Here is a 27,781-nt window from a genome sequence, read left to right as displayed (position 1 = left end):
ACACTGCTGGCTTTGAAGATGGAGGAAGTAGGCCGGGAGCCAAGTAATGTGGGTGGTCGCCAGAAGCTGGAAAAGGCAAGATAACAGATTCTCCCCATCGAGCCTCCATTGACACTTTGATTTTAGCCTAGTGACACCCGTGTGAGACTTCTAACTGACAGAACTATATGATAGTCTATCCTCTTTTTAAGCTATCAGATTTGTGGTAATTTGTTATGGTGACAAGAGAAAACTAATACAAGGTCAAATTTGTCCCCAAATCCAAACACATTCTTAGAACTGGAGATGGTAGCACATGGTTTCGATTTCTTACTAGGACAACTGATGCCTTGCTTTGAAACAATTCACAGATTATATATGACATCCACTGAAGCTTCCCCAATACGGGACATCTTGCTGAAACACATATCAAATCTGACCATAAATTACTCTTATGCATGCAATGGGAATGCCAAATAAATGTCATTAAATGCTTAGATAAAATTCAGGCAAGATGATAAAGAAATCAGTGAAACAACAGAAGGTCCTCAAATACAGCAAATCCCACCTTTGGTGGGAAATGATGTTAGTTCTGAACCTGAGCTGTCCATAGGTATTTGCTATGGGATGTGTTTAGCAAAAGCCTCCAAAAAATCTAGGTTTGGTTATTTCACTTTTAAAGGGATTAAAAATGTATATTTATTATTTTAAATATCTCTAGAACTTCTCTAAAGGAACCATACATGAAATATTCAGCAAAAATGATATTTCAATAAAATAAAATTCAAATAAGGACACAAGAACGTCTATGGACTATGAAATAGAAGATTCACAAACAATCCTGAAATTGATTCCCACAGAAATTATTTTTCTGGACATTGCTGACTGAAGTATAATGTTAACTGAGCAAGATACTACCTTCAGGTTTTCTTATAATAATTTTTTCTTAAAAAAAAATCAAGTAACTACCATACAGATATAGATACTGTTTTAAGAGAGTGAAAACAGCAACATAAGAGATGACTCATATGAAATTAAAATATTTAATAATTCTACCGCTCAGTTATAATCATTATATGAAACTGCATTACAATGTTTGAAACTGACATGCAAAATTTATAGTAATTTCTGATTCTAAAGGTGGCTTTGAGAATATTTTTTGATAATTCCAGTTCCTATGCCTCAGCAGAGTTGAGTAAAAACTCAACAGAAATTTCTCGCAAATGAAATTAATTGAAATTAAAAAAAAACTAAGAACTATGATTCATGAGTAATGGTTTAATTTGGCATCACTGTTAATAGAACACAAATTATGTGATAATGTTTATTACAACGTTATCTCATAATTTTGCTAAAATGAAGGCAAGAAAAATATATTTTATAGAATAAACATGTAAATTTATGAATTATGTGTATTCAGTTCAGTTGCTCAGTCATGTCCGACTCTTTACGACCCCATGAACCGCAGCACACTAGGCCTCCCTATCCATCACCAACTCCCGAAGTCCACCCAAATCCATGTCCATTTGAGTCAGTGATGCCATCCAACCATCTCATCCTCTGTCGTTCCCTTCTCTTCCTGCCCTCAATCTTTCCCAGCATCAGGGTCTTTTCAAATGAGTCATCCCTTTACATCAGGTAGCCAAAGTATTGGAGTTTCAACTTCAACATCAGTGCTTCCAATGAACACCCAGGACTGATTTCCTTTAGGATGGACTGGTTGGATCTCCTTGCAGTCCAAGGGACTCTCAAGAGGCTTCTTCAACACCACAGTTCAAAAGCATCAATTCTTTAGCACTGAGCTTTCTTTATAGTCCAACTCTCACATCCATACATGACCACTGGAAGAACCATAGCCTTGACTACATGGACCTTTGCTGACAAAGTAATGTCTCTGCTTCTTAATGTGCTATCATACCACCCAAACATCACTAATTCATCAACATCATATCCAGACATGTACAATAATGATTAAGTTCAGTTGTCTTTGGCATTCTATTGGCATTGTGCTAAGTTGCTTCAGTTGTGTCCAGCTCTTTGCAACCCCATGGACTGTAGCCCGCTAGGCTCTTCTGTCCATGGATTTTCCAGGCAAGAATAGTGGTATGAGTTATAGTGGTATGAGTTGCCCTGTCCTCCTCCAGGGGATCTTCCTGCCCCAAGGATCGAACCTGCACCTTTTAGGTCTCCTGCATTTGCAGGCAGGTTCCTTACCACTAGCACCACCTGGGAATCACAGCTTTACATGTTTTTTGTCATTATGAAGGTATATTTGTCAAGGTAGAATTTATGTAACTATGAGCTTCATTTTAACTTTTACATATTTAGACATATAGTCTGTGACCTTTATTTATTCTTCTGATTCAGACCCAGCACATGGCAGGAGAAAATGCAGTTTTATTTGCTCATCATGAGAGCACTGAAAGGTAACAACTGTCAAGGCCATTTTACAGATGAGGAAGGTGAAGTTCTATGAGATGGATTTTCAAAGGTCAGAAGAAATAGCAGAAGCAAGATGCAAACCCTTGTTAGTTAGATTGAAAAGCCCAGGATGCTTCACTGCATCCAGTCTAGTGGAGTCAAGGATTGCTACAAACATTTCATGGATATGCTAAATGTTATAAAAGTTTTCAGAAGGAAGGGATTGCTGGACCCTTGTGATTCAGAAAGGGCCTGGAAGAATAGCTGGGGAATTTCTGGTTCTGGTAGAATGGTGGATTAGATGTCTTGAAGATCCCTCAAAGAAAACAATTAAAATGCTACATGAAGCCTGAATCATGTACTAGATAAATGTATTAGCAAGATGGCACAAAAGGAAGGAAGCCATAAAGCCCTCAAACAAAGGAAACCAGGAACTCTACGAGGTAAGCTGCTTTCACCATCAGAGTTTCTGCTGCCAAGCTTTGCAAATAAAAGATGAAATCCAAGACCCATCAAAAGCAGGGAATCTAACAGGAGACTTCATCAATAAAACTAGGACTCTAAAGAGAAGTGAATGCAAAATAAATCCTACCAGACAGAACAAGACAGTTACAAAAGTTGTCTCTCTGAAAAAAAAAGATCTCTCCCAAGAATTCGGGACCATCAGCTCATCTTCATAGGGGGTTCATGGTCCAAATCCATACTACCACTGTGGTCCAAGAAATCTCAAGTGGAAAACTTACCATGATTACAAACAGAAATCAAAGTTTTGTAGTTTCTTCAGGCAAGTAACAAAACAAATGCAAATCCTCTCTGAAGGATTTCTATTTTAATAGAAGCATGCACACACCTGGAAACAAAATGCCACGAATGAGAAACAGCAAAAACAGGAGACATCAGAGACCAAAGAACAGATACTGAAATATAAAATAATTATGTTCAAGTATTTCTAAAGAAAGAGCTAAACATATAAACAATAAACAAGCAGATTTAAAAAGAAGATAATGCAACTTTAAGAAATTAAAAACAATAACTAAAATAAAAAGTCATTGAAAGGATAAATAGCATACTACACCAAGTTGACAGGGAAATCAGCCAACTGAAAGTACATTCAAAGAAACTATCCAGAAAGCAGTCAGAGAGATTAAGAAATAGAAGATGCGAAAAAGCAAATAAGAGACATAGCAAAAATTTCTCTAGAAGGAGAAAATACAATGATTCTGATGTGATATTTGAAGAGATAACTGGTAAATTTCTATAGCTGTTGTTCAGTCGCTAAGTTGAGTCCGACTCTTTGCAACCCCATAGACTGCAGCACACCAGGCTACCCTGTCTTTCACTATCTCCCAGAGTGTGCTCAAATTCATGTCCTTCATCCTCTGCCACCCCCTTCTCCTTTGGCATTCAATCTTACCCAGCATCAGGGGCTTTTCCAAGGAGTCGGCTCTTCACATAGGTGGCCAGAGTATTGGAGCTTCAGCTTCAGCATCAGTCCTTCCAATGAATATTCAGGGTTGAATTCCTTTAGGATTGACTGGTTTGATCTCCTTGAAGTCCAAGAGACTCTCAAGAGTCTTCTCCAGCACCAAAATTCAAAAGCATCAAATGTCTAGGCCTGTTAATGTCTAGAATTGCTGAAAGCCGCTAGTCCTCAGATCCAAGAAGTGGGGCACAGTAAAGACAGTTGGTGCTCACCAAATACCATAAGTGCTTTCTTACACATCTCAGAGCTTCTTGTCGTTAGGCTGGGGCCATGTTGACTATATCTGGTTACAATTAATTCCAGGCCAGGGCAGTTAAAGAATGATGCCCTGGATTAATTAAAATTAATTAATTAATTAATATTTTTTAAAAAAATCTAAGAACTATGATTCATGAGTAATGGTTTAATTTGGCATCACTGCTAATGTGGGATGCAACCCTTCCACTCTTAAGAACTGACCCACTCATCTCCCAGTGGAAATCACTTTTGGCTGAAAACTGCTACATTGCCTACATTATGCTGCTGCTAAGGGGCAGCGCACCCCCCACTGAGGATGGATACAAAGTCCTGGCCTTCTTTCCTCCTTGCGGACAATTCTGAAGGATCAACCCCACTCCAGAGCTCCCTGGGGGATCAGCTGAGGCCTGTGATGCAACTTCTTCTACCCAAGCCTGCTTCCCCCTCTTAAGTATTGTTCCTCATGAATTTCCCACATGTAGATCTTTTGCCACAGAGCCTGTTTCTGGGAAATCCAACCTAAGACATCTCTCTCTCTTCCCCTTCTGTGGTGATATAGGAGGCCACAGGCGGAGCAGCTAGAAGGTGGCCAATCTTTTATTCTTCACAGTTCCTCACTGACCACTTAGCTGTCAACAAGAAATCAACCTTTGCTCTGTTAACACATTATTGACCACAGACATATTAATACCATATAAAGACAACTGGAGTAACCACTAAACTGATAAATTCAGAGAATATATCTAGCATATTAATTATAAAACAGGGAATGGAAAAGAGCATGTGCAAAAGGAAAAAAAAAGAATGTAAAACTTAAAGAATGCAGGAAAGAGAGGACAATAGAGAAAACAGGAAAAATGCACATAAGATGATCAAAATAAATGCAAATATTTCAATACTCATTATGAATATGAACAGACTAAACCATCCCTTTAAATGACACATATTGTCAAGCAAGATAGAATCCAACTGTGTACCGTTTACATGAGACACAACTGAAATATAAGGACAGAGAGAGATTATTAGTCAAAGTAAGGAAAGAAATAAATCAGACACATAACAAAAACCGGAAAGCTGGAGTTACTATAGGACTACCAGACAGATGCTAAGACAAACAGCATTGCTAGATATAAAGAGAACCACTTTTAAAAAATAATAAGAACTTTACTTCACCAGGAAGATAAAATTAAGAACTTAGATGGACCTAAAAAAACACAGGCTCAAAATATATAAAGCAAAAATTGACTTATCTACATAGAGTAATTCACAAATATGACACCACTGTGAAAGATGTTAACACATTTCAATTATGGATAGCTTAAGCAATCATAAGTTGCATAAGAAATCAAAATGGAAGTTAGATATTAATTAGAACTGCATATGTGGACTGCAGTTAAAGCAATACTCAGGGAGAAATATATATATATTTAGTTATTTATATTATGAGGTAGAGTGATTAACTTAAGAAGTTAGAGCAATAATAGCAAAACAAACCCAAAGTTGGAAGAAAATAATAAAAATAACAGAGACATTAGAGATATAAAATACATTATAGAGAGAATCCACCAAGCCAAAATCATCTTCTTTTCAAATTTTTTTTTTAAAAGACAAACTGGTAAGATTAACCAAGAAGAGAACATGAAAACAAAGACCACATATTCATGTTAGTTGACATAGAAAAAGCATTTCACAAGATCCAATACCCTTTTGTTTTGTTTTGTTTTTTTTCTTTTTATTTATGAGGTGTCATTTATGTTGTATTTTTATAGGTCTTAACAAAGAAGTTCAAAAGCCATCAAAGGTCTTTGGAAAATTTTTAAATTAGTTAAAAAATTGTTTCCCAGATTTTTAAATGTGTTGATATGATTCATTTAATGTAAATGATACATTTACATTATTTTCACTATTACAACTTTATAACTATAAAGTATTTTCAAGGTGCCCTCTTGTTAGTTCACTTATGATTTATATATCAGAAAGCAAGCTCTTGTTTTCTCACTCATTGATAACATCAAATGTCTTTGAAATCACAACTGATGGTAACTTTTTGTCATAGAAAGTTAAAATCTTGAAAAGATCTCTTTAAAGAGAAAGGAAAGTGTAACATTTTTAAAGTTCTACATTCATTTAAGTTGTTTTCCATGAAATGATGGGAAACCTTGGTGTATTTAAAGAATTATTTTGTCTCCTTAGAAAGTAAAATTTGTTCCTATTTAAAGGCCTTGTCTTTATACAATTAATTATGTACAATGCACCCTATTATCTGTAAACTGGAATCCATTGCAGTGCACAGAGTAAAAAACAAAATAATTGTTATCTATGGCTAAAAATACTATGTTGTATATTTGAAAGTTGATTAGAGAGATCTTAGACTTTCTTATAACAAAAGAAGTGTAGCCATGTGGTGTTGGATGTTGACTAGATTTATTAAGGTTATCATTTCATAATATTTACATATAGAATCCTTATATTGTGCATCTGAAACTAATGTATTGTTATATGTCAATTATACCTCAATTTTAAAAAAATTGAAAGTGCCACTTAATTATTTTGTCTTCCTAGAATTTCTCTGTTTCCTCATAATTTGTTCACAATATTAAGTGAGATTTAAATCACTTCTGTCAAGATGCCCAGGTATAATGACACCTTTCCATCAGGCCTCCTTTCTTTATCTGCTTTCTGACCCACATCAGAGTACTCTGGTGATACAGAGCTAAAATATGCCCTCCTCTTAAAAGATTAAAGTGCTTAGTTGCTCAGTCATGTCTGACTCTTTGTGACCCTATGAACTGTAGCCCGCCAGGCTCCTGTGTCCATAGGGGTTCTCCAGGCAAGAATACTGGAGTGGGTTGCCATGTCTTTCTCCAGGGGATCTTCCTAACCCCAGGGATCAAGACCTGGTCTCCTGCATTGCAGGCAGATTCTTTACCTTCTGAGTCATCTTGTGATACAGACAAGTATGAAAAAAATAGAAATTTGCTCAGACTTCTGTTATAACCTTGACTGAAGGAATATTTTTTCCTCAATAGTTAGAAAGTGAAAGAAAGTGAAGTCTCTCAGTCGTGTTCCACTCTTTGCTACCCCATGGACTGTAGCCTGTCAGGCTCCTCCGTCCATGGGATTTTTCAGGCAAGAATACTGGAGTGGGTTGCTATTTCCTTCTCCAGAGGACTTTCCCGACCCAGGGATTGAACCTGGGATCTCCTGCACTGCAGGCATACTCTTTAACGTCTGAGCCACCAGGGAAGCCTTTTCAGTTATTGACTGTAGAACAGCAAATACAGGAAAATAACATGCTTTAACATCCTGGCAATCTTTTATTTATTATCTTTTTGTGCAATATAGTTTTATTAAAGTATAAAGGAGATAGAGAAAGCTTCTGACATAGACATCAGAAGGGGGCAGAAAGAGTACCCCCAATACCCTTTTGTGATCAGAAAATACTCAGTAAAATAATACAGAACTCCTTTAAATCAGAAGGCCATCTATGAGAAACCCAGAGCTAACATATAATGGGATGCTTTCCGCCCACCATCAGGATGTCTGCTCTCACCACTGCTATTCAGTATTGTAGTGGAGAGTCTAGGTAAGTCAACTAGGCAAGAAAAAGAAATAAAAACCATCTAAATTAAAATGCTTCTGCAAACCTATCTCCATTTGCAGATGACATAATTTTTACATACAGGAATTTCTAAAGGAGTCACTAAAATACTGTTAGAACTGTAAATACTGTTAATAAATTAACTCAAGCTTGTAGGATATCATACATACAAAACTTGGTTTCACTTTTATATCCTAGCAAAGAAAATCTGAAATAAATTTAATGAAACAATTCCACTTACAACAGTATCAAAAACAACAAAACACTTAGACATAAACTTAACAAATCATTTTAATGGTACAAGATTTACATACTGAAAACTACAAAGCATTGCTGAAAGAAATTAATACCTAAACAAGTGGAAAGGCAGCCCATGTTCATGGATTTAATTTACTTAATAATATTAAGATGGTAATACTTCCCAAATTGATCAACAGATTCAAAGGAACCCCTACTAAAATCCCAGTTGCATTTTTTTTTTGGCAGAAATTGACAAATAGATCCTAAAATTCATAAGGAAATGCAAGGGACCCTGAACAGTCAAAACAACCTTGAAAAAGAAGATCAGAGTTAAAGGACCCATACTTCCCAATTTCAAAACTCACAACAAAGCACAGTAATCAAGACAATGAGGTACTGACATAAGAACAGACAAACAGATCAATGGAAACTGAGAATTCAGAAATAAACCTTCACATTAACAGTCAATCAATTTTCAATAAAGGTGTTAAGATAATTCCTGAAGAAATAATGAACAGTCTTTCCAACAAATGATGTTGGGACTGCTTGATATCCCATACTAAAAAAAAAAAAAAGAATAAAGCTGGGCGTCTATTTCATACCACCTACAATAACTAACGCCAGTGGTAAAGAACCCATCTGCCAATGCAGGAGACGTGGAGACATAAGAGACAAGGGTTCAATTCCTGGGTTGGGAAGATCCCCTGGAGGAAGGCATGGCAACCTACTCCAGTATTCTTGACTGGAGAATCCCTATGGACAGAAGAGCCTGACAGGCTACAGTCCATAGGATCACAGAGTCAGACATGACTGAAGCGATTTAGCATGCAAGCACAATAACTAACACACACACACACACACACACACACAAAATGGATCATAGACCTAAATTTTAGGGATAAAACTCTTCAAAGAAAGTATAGGAGTAAATCTTCATGACCTTGGATAAACCAAATGTTTTTTAGATATAACACCCAAAACATAAGCAACAGGTGAAAAATAACATTTCAGTTCAGTTCAGTTCAGTCGCTTAGTCGTGTCCAACTCTTTGCGACCCCATGAACCGCAGCACGCCAGGCCTCCCTGTCCATCACCAACTCCCGAAGTCCACCCAAACCCATGTCCATTGAGTCGGTGATGCCATCCAACCATCTCATCCTCTGGCATCCCCTGCTCCTCATGCTTTCAATCTTTCCCAGCATCAGGGTCTTTTCAAATGAGTCAGCTCTTCGCATCAGGTGGCCAAAGTATTGGAGTTTCAGCTTCAACATCAGTCCTTCCAATGAATACCCAGGACTGATCTTCTTTAGGATGGACTGGTTGGATCTCCTTGCAGTCCAAGGGACTCTCAAGAGTCTTCTTCAACACCACAGTTCAAAAGCATCAATTCTTCAGCACTCAGCTTTCTTTATAGTCCAACTCTCATATCCATACATGACCACTGGAAAAACCATACCCTTGACTAGACGGACCTTTGTTGACAAAGTAATGTCTCTGTTTTTTAATATCCTGTCTAGATTGGTCATAACTTTCCTTCCAAGGAGTAAGCATCTTTTAATTTCATGGCTGCAACCACCATCTGCTTTGGCCTTGGAGTACAGAATGAAGCAGGGCAAAGGCTAATAGAGTTCTGCCAAGAGAATGCACTGGTCATAGCAAACGCCCTGTTTCAACAACACAAGAGAAGGCTCTACACATGGACATCACCACATGGTCGACACCAAAATCAGATTGATTATATTCTTCGCAGCCAAAGATGGAAAAGCTTTATACAGTCAGCAAAAACAAGACTGGGAGCTGACTGTGGTTCAGATCATGAACTCCTTATTGCCAAATTCAGACTTAAATTGAAGAAAGTGGAGAAAACCACTAGACCATTCAGGTATGACCTAAATCAAATCCCTTATGATTATACAGTGGAAGTGAGAAATAGATTTAAGGGACTAGATCTGATAGACAGTGCCTGACAAACTATGGATGGAGGTATGTGACATTGTACAGGAGACAGGGATCAAGACCATCCCCAAGAAGAAGAAATGCAAAAAAGCAAAATGGCTGTCAGAGGAGGCCTTACAAATAGCTGTGAAAAGAAGGGAAGTGAAAAGCAAAGGAGAAAAGGAAAGATATTCCCATTTGAATGCAGAGTTCCAAAGAATAGCAAGGAGACATAAGAAAGCCTTCCTCAGCGATCAATGCAAAGAAGTAGAGGAAAACAATAGAATGGGAAAGACTAGAGATCTCTTCAAGAAAATTAGAGACACCAAGGGAACATTTCATGCAATGATGGGCTCAATAAAGGATGGAAATGGTAGGGAACTAACAGAAGCAGAAGATATTAAGAAGAGGTGGCAAGAATACACAGAAGAACTGTACAAAAAAGATCTTCACGACCCAGATAATCACAATGGTGTGATCACTCATCTAGAGCCAGACATCCTGGAATGTGAAGTCAAGTGGGCCTTAGGAAGCATCACTATGAACAAAGCTAGTGGAGGTGATGGAATTCCAGTTGAGCTATTTCAAATCTTAAAAGATGATGCTGTGAAAGTGCGGCACTCGATATGTCAGCAAATTTGGAAAACTCAGCAGTGGCCACAGGACTGGAAAAGGTCAGTTTTCATTCCAATCCCAAAGAAAGGCAATGCCAAAGAATGCTCAAACTACCACACAACTGCACTCATCTCACAGGCTACTAAAATGATGTTTAAAATTCTCCAAGTCAGGCTTCAGCAATACGTGAACCATGAACTTCCAGATGTTCAAGCTGGTTTTAGAAAAGGCAGAGGAACCAGAGATCAAATTGCCAACATTTGCTGGATCATTGAAAAAGCAAGAGAGTTCCAGAAAAACATCTATTTCTGCTTTATTGACTATGCCAAAGCCTTTGACTGTATGGATCACAATAAAATGTGCAAAATTCTGAAAGAGATGGGAATACCAGACCACCTGACCTGCCTCTTGAGAAACCTGTATGAGGTCAGGAAGCAACAGTTAGAACTGGACATGGAACAACAGACTGGTTCCATAGAGGAAAAGGAGTAAGCCAAGGCTGTATATTGTCACCCTGCTTATTTAACTTATATGCAGAGAACATCATGAGAAATGGGGGGCTGAAAGAAGCACAAGCTGGAATCAAGATTGCTGGGAGAAATATCAATAGCCTCAGATATGCAGATGACACCACCCTTATGGCAGAAAGTGAAGAGGAACTAAAGAGCCTCTTGATGAAAGTGGAAAAGGAGAGTGAGAAAGTTGGCTTAGATAATATTAAATTTTAAATTTTTCATGTTTCCAGGGATACCATGAATAACATGAAAATGCAACACACAGAATGGTAGAAAACATTTTCAAACCATGTATCTGATAAGGGACTTGTATTCAAAAAAGAACTCATACAACTCAGCAACAAGGACAAATGACCCAACTTAAACATTGGTCAAAGACTTGAATAGACATTTTTCTGAAGAAGGTATACAAATGGCCAATAAGCACATGAAAAGAGGCTCAACATCACTAATCTTTAGGAAAATTCAAATCAAAACTACAGTGAGATATCACCTCATATCTGTTAGGATGGCTATTATAAAAAAAAAAAACAGAAAATACCAGTCATCTAAATTTAGGGACAGTCTACAAAAGGAAGGAAATTCTAATATACGCTATAACATCGATAAACTTGAAGACATTATGCTCAGTAAAATAAATAAGACAGTCACAAAATACAAATACTACATAATTTCACTTTTATGAAGTACTTAAAGTAGTCAAATCATAAAGACAAAAAGTATTAATAGTAGTTGTCAGAGACTGGCTAGGGGAAAACGGGGAGTTCTTATTTAACGGGTACAGAGTTTCAGTTTTACAAGATAAAAAGGATTGTGGAGGTAAATGGTAGTGATGGCTGCAAAATAAGATGAATGTATTTAACACCACAGAACTGTGCACTTAAAAATAGTTAAGATGGTAAATTTTATGTTAAGCATATTTTGCCACAATAAAAATAAAAGTTACTCCTAGATTTATCATTTGGCCCAGCAATTCCACTCCTAAGTGTGTACCTAGAGAATTGAAAATATGTTCACACAAAAACTTGTACACAAATAACTTGTACATAGCATTACTCATAATAACCAAAAAAAATTGGAACAACTTAAGTGTTCACCAACTGATGAATGAACAAACAAACAAACAAAATGGAATACTATTTAGCCATAAAAACAAATAAAGTACTAATCCATGCTATAGCACATATGAACCTTGAAAACACTATGCTAAGTGAAAGAAGGCATTCACAGAAGGCCACCTACTGCATGATCCCATTTATGTGAAATATCCAGAATAGGCACATCCATAGAGAGACAGTAAATTAGTGGTTTGCCATAGGCCTAGGAGTGGGGGCTTTGGGAAATGCCTGCTAATTGGTACAGAGTTTCTTTCTAGGGTGATGAGAACGTTCTAAAATTGATCGTGGTGATGGTTTTGGACAGCATGCCTTGTGTGTGTCACATATTAAAACTCACTGAGCTGTATGCTCTTGAAGGGAGCATTTTATGGCAGTAGTAGTAGCGCTAGTCTCTCAGTCGTGTCCAACTCTTTGCAGCCCCACGGACGGGGCTCCTCTGCCCATGGGATTCTCACGGCAAGAACACTGGAGTGGGTAGCCATTTCCTTCTCCAGGGGAATCTCCCTGACCCAGGGATCGAACCTGGGTCTCACGCGTTGCAGGCAGATTCTTTACCATCCGAGCCGCCAGGAAGCCCCATAAATTATATTTTAACAAGACTGTTTAAAAAAACTTTCGAAAAAAAATTTAAAAAAAAATAATAAAAAATAAACAAACTTTCGACAGAAAAAATTCAGCTGTGGCATCAAGTTGTCCCTTGCACAATTCACCGTGTCATTCACATAGAGTAAGAGATAAAGGATGCTCCCTTGAGGTGAGCAACACGGTGGCCCTGATCAAACAGCCTTAGAGGTAAATCCTACCAAGTAGTCAGGAATGCATAATTCCAAGATTATACAAGTTCTTCTATAGAATAAAACTGCAACACTCTCCAACCCATCTGTGGTTGGCATCATCTTAATCCCCAGTGTAGGCAAGGGCAGTATAAGAAGGAAAAATTACAGGCCAACTCAATAAATAGATTGAAGGATCCTAGTCAAAAATATTAGCTGATTGCAGCAACAGATTAAAAACATCCTCCATCACGACCAAGTAATATTTAGAGGCAATGCTGGTTTAACGTTAGTAAGTCAAATTGACCACATTAACAACTTTCAAATGACCATCTCAAAAGATACATGATAGAAAAAAGAATTTATTACTGATTAGAGGGGGAAAAAATCCTAGGAAACAAGGGATGGAAAGGAATATCCTTAACATGATAAAGGTTATTTAAATATACACACCCAGCGAAAGAGCTAACATTAAGTAACAAAATGCTGAAAGCATTTCTTTGGATTAAAATCAAGAACAATAGAAAAATGCCTGCAATCACAATTCACTTTAATAAAGCTTCTGATTCCCACGGTGGTGATCCAGGCACCCACTTTGAGAAATCCTGGGCTGGAGAAACCAGTTGCTATGAGATGACTCCTTGCTTCCGGGTGCCCAAGCCCACCTACCCAGCACCACTGATCTGGCTCTGCTTCTGCTCCTTCATAATTAGCCCAACACTCTATTTCATTTTTCTTGGATCTTCACAGTAGCTCTGTGAGACAGATATTATCTCCATTTCAAAGACAAGGAAACTGAGGCTTAGCATTACGAGTCTTGTCCAAATTCCCACCATAAATGGCAGAGTACGGTGCAAGGCTGAGAAAAGCTTTGCCTTTCCTCTCTACAGCCAGCACCTCAGGAACCCTCCTGCCTGTGCCCCTAAATTTAGGCCTCCTGGACAATGTGGTGAGTTTACCTGTAGCCTGGGGGCCAGGGCTATCATTAACAAAAGATCCTCAATATGACACAAAATACTCTTGTTTCCTGGCCAAGGGTCATGCCATGTTCCCCATGAACTTGCAGTCTAGACCTCCCTGTTTGTCTCTAGGTTAGGTTTGTGTTGGAATCAACACCTAGACATTTATTCCATTCTTTGAGCTCTTTGTTAACATCTTTCAGAGCTCCCTAATGTACCCAGGCCTGTTTTTAGGCACAAGGGAGACTTGAAATTATGAGGCGTGCACCTGAGTCACACCTTCTACAGGAAGAGAGAACTGTCCTTTCCTGTAAGTAAGGCATTAGCAGGACTGTGCCAGAATAAAGGATGCCAAGAGGTGGGTGCCCCACCCCCACTGATGGGTGAAGCTCAGAGGGTAGGGAAGTGGCCTAGGCCACACAGCTGGCTGATATACGAAGGGAGAGGCGTCTGTACAGAGCAGCCTGCAGAGGTGTCAGCCCACAGCTGAAGGGCGGGGCGGGGTGGGGGGGGGCACCAGCAGCTGCACGGAGGAGTCAGAAAGGAGGATGGATGAAATGGAGGGGAGGAGATGCAGTAACCCTTCTTCAGACAGAGATCAAGGAAAGTGAAAGCCCAACCCGGTGGGGAGACTACAGAGAGCACTATTGTGGCTGGAGAAGTGGGTTTGTGGATGGAAAATAGTGGAGGAGGTGGACAGGGGTCAGGCAGGGAATGCCAGGAAGGGAGCTGGGGAGGGAGTCTATGGGAGAGGTGGCTCAGTGCCTCCCCTCAACACACTCCACCCCTCCAAGTGCGGAGGGCACAGGACAGTTGATAGTAACAGCCAACATTACTGACCCATCACATGCTGGGTACTTCCCATAGGTCACCTCACTTAATCTTCACCACTACCCCAGGAAGCAGATTCTAGCACCACCCCATTTTACAGATGCAGAAACTGGGGTCGGGAGATTAAGGTCACTCTGCGGACCAAGTATTGGAACCCAAAGAGCCCACCAAAAGTAAGCTTAACATTTCTATGAGGTCTCCTATTTTAAATATTCATGCAAATTATGCATTTTCTCCTTAATATGCTTGCACCTGAATATGTTTAAGATGTCACTCCTCCTCCCCAACTAAATCCTCAAGTAAAACCACCCTCCAGACAGGCAGAGCCACTGTGCTTCCCCTGGGGCTGCATGAACCTTGCACATGATGCTGGGAAGCCCAATAGTGGATGCGGGAGCCAAAGGAAAGTTCTGAAGGAAACAGATGTGAGACGTGATGTTGGTCCCTGCCTCTGACTAGTGTCACTGTACTAAAAAGAAAACTGTCACCTCCATCATTTATGGAAAACTGGACAAAGACACATCATCTTCAGCCTCAGGGGCCATCTGGGTCCTTATCCTCAGAACCCCCATACATTCAGAATCCCAGCAGGTGACCCAAGATCCCCAGTGAGAACACTTTCTCTCTGGCATTTCTTTCCCGGGCACAGTCTTGAACCCAGCCTTGACCAAAACTCCCAGGAAGACATCCAAGAAGATACCTATAACCTCGGCCCCAAGAACCCCACAGCTGCCCCGCGGTCTCCCAGCTCCAGGTCTTCACTCATACCATTCCGTCTACCTGGAGTGCGCTCCCCACCTCCCAAATTCTACCCATCCTCAAAACGCATCTTTCGGCTCATCCCTTTCAAGGAGCCTTCCGTGATGCCCTCCTCCTGCAAGCGAGCAACGCCTCCTCTGAACAAACCTGTCCCTCCCTGAGCATACACCCTAACCCACTTGGCCATGGAAGTGTTCCTGCATAGTTTTAAGTCTTCCCAACCAACACAGAGCCCCTTAAAGGCAGACTTTGCGTGTGATTCTTCTCTGGGCTCCACACAGTAACACCTTGCACATAGTAGGCAGTCAAAAACAATGTCGAGTGCATGAATCAAAGGATCACTCTGAGTCCCCACTCACCACAGCCACTAGTTCTCTGCGGGTAGAACCAGCCAGGGAAACGCACCAGGAAGACGCCTACAGCCTCGTGAGAACGTAGGCAGGACCCCTGCTCGACACACTGTGGGGACCCGGCCTCATTTCCAGCGTGTCTGTTACCTGCTGCATCCTCAACGCTACTCTCCAACAGCTCCACATCCTTTTGATTTCACCCCAGTGCCTGCTGGCATCACCTAGTTTTGCAGGCTTTTAGGGAGAGGGTCTAGTGGTCTGTCTCCTCTTAACCTTCCACTCACGGTGCCAAGACCATTTGAGATTTTTTTTTTTTGGTGGGGGGAGTCATAAGGGCTTGGCAGTCAGCTGGGTGGAAAGGAGCTCTCACCCACCTTCCCTGTGACATCTTCCAGGTGAGACATCTCACCATGAAACAACAGTCATTCTTTTTCAGTCAAAAAGGAAAGAAATATGGACACTTCCCTGGTGGTCCAGTGGTTAAGACTCTGTGCAGGGGACACAGGTTCAATCCCTGTTTTGGGAACTAAGATCCCACATGCCTCATGGCCAAAAAAAAAAAAAAGAAAAAAAATTTTTTTTAAAGGAAGAAAATATGACACCAAAACACGGGTGTAGTGAGATGACATTACTTTGCAAGGGCAGGAGGAGGTGCACAACGGGCCAGAGCTCACAGGCTACACGGCCTCACCTAAGCCTCACTAAAAACACAGACGATCGCTGCATCCCAGGACTTTCAGGGTAGCTGCTCTTGAGCACTCAGGCAAAAGAGGTGCAACGACTCTCCCTCGTTGCCTCAACTCACACTTGGCTCAGGCCTCCTGCAAGGACTGAGCACAGCAAAGCCACACTCAGGTGACTCTGCCCCTCGCCTGCTTCCAAGCACCCACGAGAGAGGATACTTTAAAAGCTGCCCCTCAGCCGGGTGCTGCTGGCTTCATCTCTGCAGCCTGACTCTGTGGTCTCAATAACGGCTCTGTTTCAGGATAAAATACAGGATGTCACAGGCAAGGGCTACAACTTAAGACGACTTTCAGGATCACTTCCGTTTTCAGGTTTGGTGCAGGTGAGGGAAACAGGAAGCTTGAATTCCCCAAGGGAATCCGTGAGGGACTCCTTGCAGAGGGCGGGTCTACACAGAGAAGAGTGGCTGAAGACACAGCAGTCACCAGGCTGCAGGGCCAAGCCCCAGTCTCAGCCTGGACCTCAACCACTGGCGCGAGAGCACATACCTGGGGCACCTGCTCCATGTTGAGCAGCCTGGGCAGCTTCAGGCTCAGCATCTTGAAGCCGGGCTGGAAGACCGGTGGGTGACAGCCGGTCCCTGTCACCAGGACTTGCTCAAAGTTCTGACATGGCTCCGGGCGCCTCTGGCCAGCCGGGTCTGAACCACTTCACTGAAAAAGGACAGCGGGAAGAACTCCAATGAGTGTCAGCCTAACTCCAGCTGGGTCAAGACTGTCTAACTACAGAACAGACCTGTGCTTGTGATGGCAAAATAACCAGGCTTCCTTAAAAACAACAGAGAAACAGACTGCTGAGTCATTCACTCTGAGAGTGATGGAGGAAGGTAATTAAATCACAATAGGGCAATCATAAAATTATAGCACTGGAAAGGGCTACAGAGGTCACCCAGTGCCCTCATGTTATACAAGAGGGTCAGAGGCATAGTGCAACCTCCCCAAGGCCACACAGCTTAGGGAGAGCTTGGGGCTGCTCACTCTCCCTGCTTCAGGAGCTACCCCTGGACAGACAGTGTGATCCAGGTCTGGCCCACCAACGCTGCCCTCCAAAGAGAGGCAGCTTTTCCAGAAGGTTCACGGGAGCGGGGTTGCCCTGAGACACACAAAAGGACCAGGCCAGGCAAGTCCAAGGCACTTGGAGTCAGAGCAACAGGCCTGTTTAAATGCAGGATTAACAGCTGTGAGTAATGTAAACTAGAGGAACGCAAAGCCAAGGAAAAGGCCCAAGAAACTGAAAAGTACTATTAGTAGCTGGGTTCAGCAAAAGAAAGAGCAGGGCCAGGAATTTACCATAGTCAATGCCTCATCTACTCCCATAATCATTGGGCCAAAATCTGCCACCTCTTTAGAGCTCCCAAGGGGGTCTGTCCCTGCCTCCAAAAGGCCTGAAGACCTGGCTTACCTCTCTCGTAGCACCAGCCACATCTGACTGCAGGTGGAGCTACCTGCCGAGGCCTTGTCTTCCCTGCACTCACCCAGCCCCTACCAAGCGGGGAGGATGATTCCCGGCTGGCTGGAATCTCAGGTGTGTGCTTGGCCCATCCTGGGCCTTCAGCAAATGCTTTTGTAATGATGCAAAGTCGTTCACCCTTTGAGCCTGAGGTGTGCTTTTGCTTTTGGGCTTTGTTTATACTTTTGCTTCTTATTATAGTTCTTTATGTTCTATGTGTTATTATCTGAAACTATGTAGCAAAATATAATGTAGTTATGTTTCATCAAAAATATGCTTTTATTCAAAACACTGGGGTAAGTAATTATTCACCACAGTCAAAAGGGGGCAATGATAGGGATAGAGAAGAATAATTAAATAGTTGGTTTAGAAATCTCACTACGGGATTAAAGACAGCGAGGGAATTTAAAGGCTGTTTGGGAAACTGTTGTAAGCTAATGACCACTCAAGAAAAGAATCCAGTAACCTAGCAACAATCTACACTGCTTTGAAAGAAGACCAGGTGCATCCAAGTGCATCCAGGCACACTCAAGCCACAAACCCTGACAGTTAAAACACAGGACAATGTGGGGTTTGAGTCCTGCTATGTGAAGTCAGGGAGCCAATGGTCCTTGAAGAGCAGAATCTCTGAGTGTAGTCAAGAGAGGAAAATATGTGAAAGGGGGAAGAAACTAGGTGAAAGGGGACATTACACCAAAACCTGAGATGAATTACCATATTTTAGTATATGTTAGCATCCTTCTGCTAATATACATATGATTTAATAGGGCCATCATGTGCTGGTTAGACCACACAGGGTCAAATGAGGAATTAATGATGTAAGCCTTGATGTCTGCCCAAGAATGAGGAAGGAGGTGGTCTTCTCCCCTCCTTTCTCTCTGATTATAAGATATAGCTCTCTTTGTTCTAGGGGCTGAGCTCCCTTGCCTGCCCACTTGTGTCTCTTACAAGCATCCTATACTAATAAGGTCATTCTTTGCCTACGGCTTTGCCTCATGCTAAATTCTTTTTGCAATGAGACAAAAGAACCTCAGCTTGATAAGCCCCAACACCAGGCGAGTGGTTTCAATTAAAAGAGTGGGTTTGAGTCCCCTCCTAAATCAGTGATCATGGGTTCAAATCCCATCCAAGGAGTGTGGCTTCAGAAATAACCCAAGCACCCATCAGCTCGTGGATAGATAAACTAGCAAATAAACAAGATGCGGTCTACACATGCAATAGAATATTATTCAATTTTAAAAAGGAATGAAGTTCTAATGAATGGATGAAACTTGAAAAAATTACACCAGGTGAAATAAGCCAGTCTCAAAAGGCCAAATATTGAATGATTCCAGTTATATGAGGGACCCGGCATAGGTGAATTTACAGAGACAGAAAAGGGGTTGGTGGGGAGGGAGGAATCGGAGCTGTTGTTTAAGGGGTACCGAGTTTCTGTTTGGGAGGATTAAAAGTTCTAAAAAGGGGTAGTGGTGATGGTTGCTCAACACTATAAATGTAAAATGCACTTAAAAATGATAAATTTTATGTTTCGTATATTTCACCACATTAAAAAAGTAGTTACAGAACATTTCTGAATGACAAAATAATAGAGAAAATAGTTTTTTTTTTAATCATTACATTTTACCTGGGTACATTTTGCCCAGGTTAAAAAAGAAAAGTTGACACTTTGCAAACAAATGAGCAACACCTGTGTAAGTGGACCTGGCATGTCTTGGCACGTCTTGGTTCTCCTGGATTTCCGATCTAAATTACCAAGTCACTTTCACTCCCAGATGCACCACTAATTCATCGGGCAGCAGGATAAGAGGTGACAGTCTTACCTTGAGTTTCCAGGGGAATATCACAAAAACCCGCAGCAATAATGGGACCAAGGCTGGGTCTCCATGGACCTGCCTACCTTGGTCCCCTGGTTCTCCCTGAATTTCAATGTCATGAGCAAGAAAAAGGAAAGAAATGGTCCCTACCCTCACAGCACACACCATCCAGGAAGACTGACCCAACGAAACATACAATAGGAGGGCAATACTAAGTAGCATATGATTCATCCTCTTCTTCATTCAGCCAAGGTGTCTGGCATTTTTATCACATAATGAATAAGAGTCGGGGCTCAATGTAAAGATGATTACACCCTGCGAGCTGCAGCAGCCAGAGGGAAAACATGAGAATTTAGCTGAAATAAAAATTGCATGGGTTTGTGACACACAGCATGGAGGCAAATAGATGTCCGCCATACCATTCTATCCCTGTACTGTACAGGAGAAATAAAGATGAAAAGACTGTCCTCGTCTCCAAGAAACGCATAAAGAAAAAGATAAGACAGACACGCACTCAACTAACCAGGACAAGTCACCCTTGAAGGAAGGACCTCCCATCCACTCTGCATCAGGCCTGTGCTGCCCACCTTGCCCGCCCATCTGGTCTCTTTCACCCTCACCACCCCGTCTCATATCGCCAGGCAGAACAGTTCAGGGCCTCTGGACTGGATTAAAGCCACATCGGTTCCAAGACCAGTTTGCCATTTCCTGTGCAATTCCAGGCAAGCAACATAACTCCTTGTGCCTCGGCTTCCCCATCTGTGAAATGGAAATAACAGTGGTATTTTCTTTCTAGCGTGGTGGTTATGATTAAATGAGAGAAGAACCCATACAAAGGGCCTGCCCTCAGGGAAAGGTCCAATAAGCACTTGTTCCTGTTACTAATTTTCAGATACGAAAATTAATTTTCTATTTTACAGACAGGAAAACCAAGGTGTTGAAAAGTGAGGGGGTTTGCAGATCTCACAGATAGTAGACAGAGCTATCATTTGATTTCTGGTTTGTGAGGATGGATGTAGAGGAGGGTTGGGGTGGAGATGGTGATGCTCCTGGAGTTGTGTTATTTGATCTGAGAAGGCTACAGGCTGCATAGAGATTGGAGGCTTTGAAACGGCACTCTGTGGGCCCCTAATTGGAACTTCAGGGACCACTTTTTTTGGGTTAGGGGGTTGTACCAGTAACTAGGAGAACAAGGAAGTGACTTCTCCCCTATTTTAACAAGAAGATATCTTAGCTGAAATTTTTCTAAATTATAGTGGAAACATAAGTCCTCTCTTTGAGAAGAAAACATTAAGAGGCATAAGTTTCCTTTTTAAAAGGAGAACTGAGGGACTCTCAACTGTGGTCCAGTGGTTAAGAATCTGCCTTCCAAGGCAGGGAACACAGGTTCGATCCCTGGTTGGGAAACTAAGATCCCTCACGCTGTGGGTCAACTAAGCCCTTCAAAAAATAGAATAAAAAAGAGAGAGAATTTATTTTGATTAAAGAGAGTCAAGTTTGGGCTTCCCTGATGGCTCAGACAGTAAAGAATCCGCCTGCAATGCAGGAGACTGGGGTTTGATCCTGGAGAAGAGAATGATCCCCTGGAGAAGGGAATGGCAACCCACTCCAGTATTCTTGCCTGGAGAATTCCATGGACAGAGGGCCTGGCAGCCTACAGTCCATAGGGTCGCAAAGAGTCAGATGCCACTGAGCAACTAACACTTTAACTATCTGTCTCAGGCTAGTGCTCCATCCATATCCCTGGTCTCCCCACTCCCGCTCCCTCACTGCCCCCCACCCAGTAAACATTAGCCTACACACTGTATCCCAGGCCTGAAAGGACATGGCCAGCAAAACATCACCTCCCGAATATGTTTACATATTAGGTAGCTGAATACAAACAGATGGCCTATTTCCCACATGAGAGTCCAAAAAAAAAAAAAGTCCACCAGGTTCCTCTGTCCATGGAATTCTTCAGGCAAGAATAATGAAGTGGATTGCCATTCCCTTCTCCAGGGGATCTACCCAACCCAGGGATTCAGTCCCTGAATTCAGTCCCTGAATCCTGGGTCTCCCATATTGCAGGCAGATTCTTTACTACCTGAGCCACCAGGGAAGCCTGATAACTTCTAGGGATTCAAATGAATTAGTACACACTCTCTTTATTTTTTTCTTTGCCATTCTTTGTTTTGTTTTCTTTTCTTATTTTAATTGGAGGCTAATTATAATATTGCGGTGGTTTTGCCATACACTGACATGAATCAGCCACGGGTGCACATGTGTCCCCCATTCTGAGCCCCCCTCCCACCTCCCTCCCCATCCATCCCTCAGGGTCATCCCAGTGCACCAGCCCTGAGCACCCTGCCTTATACATTGAACCTGGACTGGCGATGTTTCACATATGATAATATACATGTTCCAATGCTATTCTCTCAAATCATCCCACCCTCACCTTCTCCCACAGAGTCCAAAAGACTGTTATTTACATCTGTGTCTCTTTTGCTGTCTTGCATATAGGGTCATCGTCACCATCTTTCTAAATTCCATATATATGCGTTAATATACTGTATTGGTGATTTTCTTTCTGACTTACTTCACTCTGTATAATAGGCTCCAATTTCATCCACCTCATTAGAACTGATTCAAATGCATTATTTTTAATAGCTGAGTAATATTCCATTGTGTAAATGTACCACAGCTTTCTTATCCATTCATCTACCGATGGACATCTAGGTTGCTTCCATGTCCTAGCTATTGTAAACAGTGCTGTGATGAACACTGGGGTACACGTGTCTCTTTCAATTCTGATTTCCTCGGTGTATATGCCCAGCAGTGGGATTGCTGGGTCATATGGCAGTTCTATGTCCAATTTTTTAAGGAATCTCCACACTGGTCTCCATAGTGGCTGTACTAGTTTGCGTTCCCACCAACAGTGTAAGCGGGTTCCTTTTTCTCCTCACCCTCTCCAGCATTTATTGTTTGTAGACTTTTTGATAGCAGCCATTCTGACCTGCGTCAGATGGTACCTCACTGGGGTTTTGATTTGCATTTCTCTGATAATGAGTACACACTCTCTTTATTACATTAATTTATTAATTTAGTTAGACATACCTATTTAGAATCCCTTACCATATCCAACATAGCATTAATTTTAAAATATTGTTTTTCCACTTCTAGTTCATAGAAATAAGTGTATTCATAATCTCCATAAGCATCTTTGACAAAAGGATCTTCATTTTACACTTTTTTGGAGTCACCTAACACAGTTAAAGTGAAAAATATCCTCATTTCCCTCTAAGTTATTTGAAAGCTACACTTTTGGGGGCTTCCCTAGCAGTCCAGGGGTTAAGACTCCGCCTTCCAATGTATGGGTGTGGGTTTGATCCCTGGTCGGGGAACCAAAGTCCCACAGGCCACAGGATGCAGCTGAAAATTTTAAAAAAGAAAAGGAAGGAAGAAAGCTATATTTTTTGAAGTTGTGTTTAATGCTCTTGCTAAAAATGTACCCCAAGTCACAAGTATTCATCGACAATTACAATACTCTACGGCAAATTGCTTTCAAACACTTCACACAGACAGTGTGATGTGAAAATGTTAGTTTTACCCCATATCCCTTGCGTTGTGGTTCATTAGCATTTGAAAGACAAACCACAAGCTCACACTCCAGAGGCCACAACTTTAGTTCAGTTGGGGTTACTTTTGATCAACACCAGAGGGTTTCCTAATTAGCCGGATGGATGCTGTCTCACTGGAAAAATGAGTGTAATTAGAGATGTGTACGCTGATGAGAAGTGCTGCAAAGGCACCTCCCCTCCTGCCTGAGCAGAGGGTGCCCCAGAGTGTCTGCGCCTCTGAATGAGCCCAAATGAGCCCTTTCAGGAGGATTCTGGGCTTGAACCCATGAGTTCAGCTGACGCGGAGCAGCAGACAACTGTCACATCAGCCTCACACGAACTTTCAAGAAAGGTGCGTAAGAGTCCCTCGGTGGGGAAGTTGCAGAGACTTCACCTGCTGACAAAATGGGTCATCTTAAAGGTTTCGTGGGCTTCCCTGGGGGCTCAGTCAGTAATGAATCTGCTTGCTGGAAGCTGTTTGTATAGGGGTGAGGGGTGGGCGCGGAGCTGACTCAGGACTCAGCCTGCCGCACTTACTCTGCTGCGCCACCTGGTGGTGAGATTGGGGGCCCTCCAGCCCTCACGGACCCGAGAGTACTGTATTTCCTGAGGGCCTGAGGCAGTATTTCCAGGAACTTCAGATGTGCTCAGCTGGAAGGCACACCACTATTTTGCATACCACTAAGATAACACACACACAAAAATCACCAACTATAATCATGAGACAGAGCTGATTGGAAATTAATCCTGATTTCAGAGCTGTTTAATGTTTGTTTTTTTTTTTTTTAAAGTACACATAGTAATTGATGAAATACATTGATGGTAAACAAGTGATTGGCCCTCCTAGTCATTTTGCATGGCTACTCTCCCCAGACCCACTACTGCTTTACAGGGATCATTAAAAGCTCCTTCACAACAAAACCAGTACTTGTAAATGGGAGACCAGATTTCTGGGAATAAATCTCAATCTGTATTACATTTTTTGTCCCTCTCTTTTTTTAAATTGATCATGTATGTCAGGTGCCTCCTGAAAGGATCCCAAACAAACACTGCTGGGGAAAGGTTCAGGTGAGCATGTCTTCCCCCAAACAGCCCATCCACTGCTCAAAATAAAGGAACAGAGGGACTCCGAATAGGAAGAACTCTGGATGGGCCAAATTCCCTCCTTTCTGAAAAATATCATGTTGGAAAACATAAAATTTCTCATTGGGCATACATAGCAAAGGCAAAGAACGCTGTTTGGTAGGGAATTTCTCCATAGCTTGCTTTTAGAAAAACTGGGAAAATGAGATCAGAAAGCTCAGAGAGGTCATCTGTCCAAAGTACAACGGGATGCATGATCACATTCATTGATCAAAAGAAGCGAGGTTAATAACAGGAGCTCAGTTACCATGAGAAACCAGCGCAGAGTACCTGGAGAGGGAACCAGAGTCACCTTTCCCCCACTCATCAGCCTGTCCTAGGCTGGGCGGGCCTCAGAGGTGTCTGAACACAGGTTGGTCCAGGTAAGGCCCCACATTCATGGGCATGTCAGGAAGCTGCTGGCTACCGGGCAGCTGCTGGTGAGGCTTGGGGCCTGAGCTGGCTGAGGACAGAAGAGCAGTGTCTGAGTCACCCTTCTGATCCTGTGCCTCCTCCAGAGCTCTTGTCTAGATGTCCTTCATGGTAAAGAGAAAACAGCCCAGCGTTTGCCTCCCATCACTGTGCCAGAGGATCACCAAAGGTGCTCACTACCACAGAGGATTGAATTTGCACTTGGGGAAGGGGATGCGAGGCAGAGTCTAGGCGCAGCCCCACGACACCTTCGACGTGAAAATTAAAATCTTTTGAGCATCAAAGGACACTATCAAGAAAGTAATGATAGCCCACAGAATGAGAGAAAAATATTTGCAAAAAATATGACCAATAAGAGATTCAGTTCAGTTCAGTGGCTCCGTCGTGTCTGACTCTTCGACCCCATGGACTGCAGCATGCCAGACTTCCCTGTCCATCACCAACTCCTGTAGCTTGCTCAGACTCGTGTCCATCGAGTCTGTGATGCCATCCAACCATCTCATCCTCTGTCATCCCCTTCTCCTCCTGCCGTTAATCTTTCCCAGCATCAGGGTCTTTTCCAATGAGTCAGCTCTTCGCATCAGGTGGCCAAAGTATTGGAGCTTCATCTTGGAACCAGTCTCCTGTTCCATGTCTGGTTCTAACTGTTGCTTCTTGACCTGCACACAGATTTCTCAGGAGGCAGGTAAGGTGGTCTGGTATTCCCACCTCTTTCAGAATTGTCCACAGTTTATTGTGATCCACACAGTCAAAGGTTTTGGCATAATCAATAAAGCAGAAGTAGATGCTTTTCTGGAATTCTCTTGCTTTTTCTATGGTCCAACGGATGTTGGCAATTTGATCTCTGGTTCCTCTGCCTTTTCTAAAACCAGCTTGAACGTCTGGAAGTTCTCAGTTCAGTTGAAGCCTCGCTTGGAGAATTTCGAGCATTACTTTGCTAGCATGTGAGATGAGTGCAATTGTGCGGTATTTGAACATTCTTTGGCATTGCCTTTCTTTAGGATTGGAATGAAAACTGACCTTTTCCAGTCCTGTGGCCACTGCTGAGTTTTCCAAATTTGCTGACATAATGAGTGTAGCACTTTAACAACATCATCTTTTAGGACTTGAAATAGTTCAGCTGGAATTCCATCACCTCCACTAGCTTTGTTCGTAGTGATGCTTCCTAAGGCCCACTTGACTTAGGACTCCAGGATGTTTGGCTTCAGGTGAGTGATCACAGCATCGTGGTTATCTGGGTCATTAAGATCTTTTTTGTATAGCTCTTCTGTGTATTCTTGCCACCTCTTCTTAATATCTTCAGCTTTTGTTAGGTCCATACTGTTTCTGTCTTTTATTGTGCCCATCTTTGCACGAAATGTTCCCTTGGTATCTCTAATTTTCTTGAAGAGATCTCTAGTCTTCTTCATTCTATTGTTTTCCTCTATTTCTTTGCACTGATCACTGAGGAAGGCTTTTTTATCTCTCCTTGCTATTCTTTGGAACTCTGCATTCAGATGGGAATATCTTTCCTTTTCTCCTTTGCCTTCAGCTTCTCCTCTTTTCTCAGCTATTTGTAAGGCCTCCTCCAACAACCATTTTGCCTTTTTGCATTTCTTTTTCTTGGGGATGGTCTTGATCACTGCCTCCTGTACAATGTCACGAACCTCTGTTCATAGTTCTTCAGGCACTCCATCAGATCTAATCCCTTGAATCTATTTGTCACTTTCACTGTATAATCGTAAGGGATTTGATTTAGGTCATACCTGAATGGTCTAGTGGTTTTCCCTACTTTCTTCAATTTAAGTCTGAATTTTGTAATAAGGACAAAACTTGGTCCACTGGAAAAGGGAACAGCAAACCACTTCAGTATTCTTGCCTTGAGAACCCCATGAATGGTATGAAAAATCCTCATATATATACCCAAAAGAATTGAAAGCAGGGAGTAAACAGATGCATGTAAACCTGTGTTCATAATATCGTTTGTCACAACAGCCAAAAGGTGGAGATGATCCAACTGTCCATCAACAGATGAATGGGTAAACAAAACATGGAATATACATACAATGGAATATTACTCAGCCTCAAAAAAGAGTGAAATTCTGACACATACAACAACGTGGCTGAACCTTGAAAGCACGCTAAGGGAAGTAAGCCAGACACCAGAGGACAAACGTTGTTGATTTCACTTATATCAGGTACAAACTCAAATCTATACAGAGAGAAAGTAGAATGGTGGTTGCCAGAGGTTAGGGGGAGGAAGAGATGGGGAGTTCTGTTTACTGGGTACAGAATTCTGTTTGGGATGATGAAAGAGCTCTGGAAATGGACAGCGGTGATGACCGCACAACACTGCAAATGCACTGCATGTTACTGAATCATACACTTAACCATCGTTAAAATGCTACATTTTATGTAGTATATATTTTACCACAACAGAAAGAAGTATATATTAAAAAGGCACTGCTGAGTTTTACAGTTTGTGCCATAAGTTAGCTATGCTTGTATTAATATAAAATTCCATTTTCTCCAAATCTTCCAGAAAAAGTATAAATCATAAATATATACACTGTCTTAGCCCCAACAGGTTGCTATAACAAAACACCATAAACTGGGTAGCTTATAAACAACAAGTACTTATTCCTCAAGGTTCTAGAGGCTGGAAGTCCAAGACGAGGCACCCGCATGGCTGGACCCGGGGGGAGGCTCTCTTCTGGGCTACAGGCTGCCAACTTCCTGCTGGGCCCTCACACGGCAGGAAGGGCCGGGGGCTCTCCCAGGCCTCTTCTATACGAGGGCACTAATCCCATTCATGAAGGTTCTGCCTGC

The 27,781-nt window shown here is 41.8% G+C and overlaps 1 protein-coding gene across 4 annotated transcripts in view; it reads right to left on the bottom strand.

Moving 5' to 3' along the window:
- PAQR5 (progestin and adipoQ receptor family member 5) overlaps nt 1–27,781 on the bottom strand; it is a 91,754-nt gene that overhangs the window by 34,992 nt on the left and 28,981 nt on the right. For all 4 annotated transcript variants that reach the window (XM_043470914.1, XM_043470915.1, XM_043470916.1 and 1 more), the window contains exon 2: nt 17,049–17,213. In XM_043470914.1, the coding sequence (XP_043326849.1) occupies nt 17,049–17,099 (51 nt within the window). In that variant the 5' untranslated portion in view covers nt 17,100–17,213. The remainder of the gene's footprint in view (nt 1–17,048; nt 17,214–27,781) is intronic.

This window comes from Cervus canadensis, chromosome 6, assembly GCF_019320065.1.
Source record: "Cervus canadensis isolate Bull #8, Minnesota chromosome 6, ASM1932006v1, whole genome shotgun sequence".
Classification (NCBI taxonomy): Eukaryota; Metazoa; Chordata; class Mammalia; order Artiodactyla; family Cervidae; genus Cervus; species Cervus canadensis.
Note: the sequence above shows the minus strand (reverse complement) of the source record. Positions and strands in the feature narration are given on the sequence as shown.